The 4,514-nt window shown below is 37.4% G+C and overlaps 1 protein-coding gene across 1 annotated transcript; it reads right to left on the reverse strand.

Moving 5' to 3' along the window:
• Positions 1 to 1,188, reverse strand: LOC147942535 (uncharacterized). The gene is made up of 2 exons (XM_087456105.1): positions 643 to 1,188; positions 1 to 558 (listed from the first exon to the last, which is right to left on the reverse strand). Exons 1-2 carry the CDS (start codon positions 1,186 to 1,188, stop codon positions 1 to 3), a joined length of 1,104 nt encoding a protein of 367 aa, XP_087312231.1.
• Between the last annotated feature and the right edge of the window lie 3,326 nt (positions 1,189 to 4,514).

Consider the following 4,514-nt stretch of genomic DNA (forward strand, 5'->3'; position numbering starts at 1 on the left):
TTAATTTGTGTTCTTTGCCACTTTGTGAAGCTTAGTTTCTGCCATTGAACCTTTCCTTCTACCCAGCAATTTTATTCTTGAATCTAAGGATAATTCAGAATTTATTGGAGGATAGTGTATAGGAATACCTTTTTTGTTTCGTGTGGGCTTAAGAGAATTCTTCCTGGAGGTAGAATTTGCCTTTGTTGTTCCAGAAGTGCTAGCATCCAAATTACGAATGTCGTAGACATAAGATAAGTCCAAATGAACTTCGTAAATATTTGCTGGCTCTGGAGGGTCCCTTGGAGAAGGAAAATGTAGGCCCTCTTTAAGTTTCAAATTCTGTCCTTGAGTTCCAAGATGAGCATCTGTTGAGTCTTCATACAGCATGGATAAGACCGGATTGCTGATCTTCTCGATTGGAGGTATCGAGACTTGCTCAGTTGGAAAAGGCAGAGCCAAAAAGTTAAAAGAAGCCAATACCGTGGATCTATCATGAACTAAGTGCTGTATTTCTTTGCCTTGAAATTCTTTAGGCTTCTGAAGAAACAGAGAGCACTTCTCCCGTTCATGTGTAAGCTTCTCGCAAAAATAACATCTCTTCTAAATCCTTTCATAATCATATAAGATTGTAACTGCTTCACCAGAAGGAAGAACTATCACTTTGGATCTTCGAAGTGATTTTGAGACATCAAAAAGTATCTCAGCTCGAACGAAATCCTGATTCTGAGAAATTGATGGATCATAATCGAGTTGAATAACTGGTCTTGCAAATTCTGCAAATACCTTGATTGCTTCCACCGTGTGATGGTTAACCGATATATTTAAAAATTGTACCCAGATTGGAATTGATTGGAGATAAGCAGACGAAGGTGATTCAACCCATCTATCAAGGATGATTGTCCAATGGTTATACGTATGCACCCCCAAGGTGAGTATCTTTTCCAAATCTTGTTCGTACTTGAAGATGAATTGGAATTTGTTTTTCAAAAGTGCCACTCCCCTAACTCGATCATAGAGTAGCCACTTCCTTGGCATATCCAAGACGATATCCGAAACGTTTTGACAGTCAGGATTGAGAATTCTACCCATTAAACTCATAGAGTTTGTATTCTTCGAAGAAAACTGTGGCAGATCCGGCATATTAAATGGCTCATCTGCTTCTTCTAACGACCTGAAATTAATCATGTTATCGATCGAGGAAGACATAGTTTAGGAGTTTCAGATTGATTAGGGATAGACAGGCGGATTGCGACCAAGTCTCAGAGTAAGAAGAAAGGTTTGAAAATCTTGAAGAAACAGAAAGGATAAGGGATTGGAAACCCAGATTAAACGAAATAAGGATGTAAACAGGTGTAAAACGATGAAGATAAGGTTGTTTTCCCGCCAAGATATTTTTCTGGATGGATGAAAGACTCTAATACACTGAGAGGATTCTAAGCCCAAAAAAGGAAAACTTTTTTACTAAACCTGACAGTACGTGCTCTTCTTATATATTATGATTTGTTTCATATCTTTATTAGCTTAAAAAACTCTTGATTTTACTATTTGACAAATTATAAAGAAATACTATATTTCATAAATTTTATATTTTTTATTACAACTCAGACTCAAATATTAAAAATATTTCAAAGCACCAAATGACAACTACACTGATACATCATAATTTCCTTGAGAAATTTACATAGAAATATCTTTCTTTATTATTCCAAATTACATGAACACATGAGAATAGAGAAGAAGCTTAGACTGTATTGAAACACAATCTCCTCATCAATCATAGTTTCAGCATCGTGTCTTCGAGTCCAACAACGTGGACTCCACACACGCAAGAGCGCCTTTGGAAACTCAGGAGTTCCATGAAGATGATAGACTCTTCTTTCATCGTACGACAGACCAAATGTAGAGTAACCTTCTTGAGGACTGTTGAATTAATTCTTGAGGAAATACTTTATTAGTTCTATTACTACTCCAATTCCACCAATTGGCGTTCTCATCTCGACACTCTCCAGGCTTGACAACAAGCACCAAGGCACGTATGAGAAACTAATTTCCTCTTTCCCTTTTAGTGGAACCTTTAAGCTCCTGAAAATATACCACAAAATAAACAAATATAAGATGGATATGATGATATTTATATATGAGCGAATCTAACACACAAGACCAAGAAAAACCGCAGATGAGCGTTTTAAGACTGTGGCAGCTCCACAGAAGGTTGCGCGCAACATTTCCAAATCCGCAGCAAAGATTTTAGCATGCAACTAGGACATAATTTGATTCATTGACATTATATAGTATATTATATACCTTAAGAGTATGGCAACATATGATCATATCCTGGACACTTGAGATCTTCTACGTTATTTCTCTTTTCATAGTCATTTGGATCCAACACACCTTTCACATTGAAATCCACAGCGATATCTACCTTGGCAGATGAACACAAATTGTATATGGTGAAACTTGAGGATTTGTTATATTCAAGACTCAAATCCTTGAGTTTAGGGGAATAAATCTCAACTTCCCACTTTTCAATATCCCGATGGTCAGTAACAGTATAATCACGAACCAGACTGAAACTATTTATTGTTTGAGAGAAACACATGTATGACCTTCAAATCATCTTGAACTATGCTCAAATCCTCAAGAACCGGACAAGACGTGATAAGGGTCTCTATAGCTGCATGGTTGGTGGACCAAACTTCTTCCAGATTCATTGTCTTAATTAAGATGCGGTAAAGAAACATTGTACAACACATTAAAGGTCGCGTAATGAAGTCTCAAGCATACCAAAGTCTGGCAGACAAAGAGCCTTATAGGTAGTTTACGTGTATATCTCAAAGAGACAAGCTCAAAACCAATATATCTCTTAGTATAATTAACATCAAGATGTTGAAGTTTACGTGTAACCGCTGCATCCACCCATGACTTGATAGCCATGGGATCAGTCTGGTATCTCTTGGAAGTAAGCTTTAGCTTTGCAATGGGTGAGTCAGAAGAGAACTTAACGAAACTATCAATAAAACTCACAAAGGAACTATAATCCGGGAATTCATCTTCCTCAAGATCTAACCCGGGAACCCAATGCTAAACTGATCTCTATATAGTAGACAAAACACTTGTCTTAACAACATCTTTTGTAGGAAGATTCAAGAGTACAAGGGATAAAAGAGGATTTGGTAGTAAGCTTATTCGATATTCCCTACCACTGATAGGATATTTTCTTTTATCACTCTTTTGAATCTCTTTTGAGAAAAGAAACTGATGTGTGTCAGGTTTTAACCTAGAATAACACAACGAAAAAGCTGCAAGTGCACAACAAATCAATTGTAGTATTTAAGGTATCGATCCCACAGAGACTAGTAAGTTACCCGACGAGTTTTATGAAGAAGAAATATGGCTAAGACAAAATAAAAGGGGGGGGGTTGTTGTGGGTTTTCCTACGAACCAAAATAGAAAGCAAATAAGAAACAAAACAATGTAAATAGCAATAGACGAAGTGTTGGGTAATAGGGAATCCTCAGGGTATCATATATCGAATCATACTAATAAATTAAACAGGGTATTTTCGATTATTAACGTTCAAGAACTCGAATTTGGACTAAGCAATTGGCCTATTCCCATAGAACCTAATCACTATGTCTAGACAACCTAGATTACTCTATTTCCGCAGGTAAATAGGAGCTAAACACACATAAATTATCCAAGTTTGATAAGTTCACAAACAAAACTCTATAACTCAACTTTCGGTTGGTTATGACGCTTTGCTCATTTAAATTACTTTAGGCGATTTAAATTTATCCTAAAAGCAGTAGCTAGGGCGTCAATCAAGCAGTAAGCAACAAAGATATAGTTAGATGGAGAACAATAAACATACAGACCCAAATCTAATCACCCTAGTCAACAATCCATGAATCCCTTTTTGAAAACCCTTTAACCTAACAAGAGAACTAATCAGACATACTCATGCAAATCAAACTTATATGAATAAGATATTGCATAAAAGATTAAGAGTATGAGAAAAGGGTTTAGAAATATTCTCTGGAATACAAAGTAGATGAATCTTCTTCCTTAAACAAGTAGAGAACAGAAACAAAAGAATTTAGAAAGAGTAGAAAGAGAGATTGTGACTTCAAAGATGAACGACGATGGCTTCCAAGAAGATCTGAGAGAGAACGAGCTTTGACAGCTGTGTAGGGGTCTCTGGTAGTCTCTAGGGCTGCTGCTAGAGGCGTGGATGGATGTAGAATGAAGCACACTTGAAAACCCTAGGTCTTATGAGTATTTATAGGGTTTTGTCTTGGATTAGGGTTTGTAAGGGTAGAAACGCCTTTTCTTCATAAGTGTAGGACAAGGGGCGGCGAAAGAGGCTTCTGGACCCTGGAGAAGGCTTGGACTGGGCCGCCGTGATGGTCGCTGGTCAGGCCTTCAATAAAGTCCCATCGGCTGGTTGGTTCTCTTCACGTTGGTTTATAACACGTGTCAGTAAATCGGGCATATCTTCCGGATGGCTGGATAGATTGACTTGATTCCAC

The sequence above is a fragment of the Camelina sativa genome, chromosome 6 (genome assembly GCF_030686135.1).
Source record: "Camelina sativa cultivar CO46 ecotype springtype chromosome 6, ASM3068613v1".
NCBI classification, from domain to species: Eukaryota; Viridiplantae; Streptophyta; class Magnoliopsida; order Brassicales; family Brassicaceae; genus Camelina; species Camelina sativa.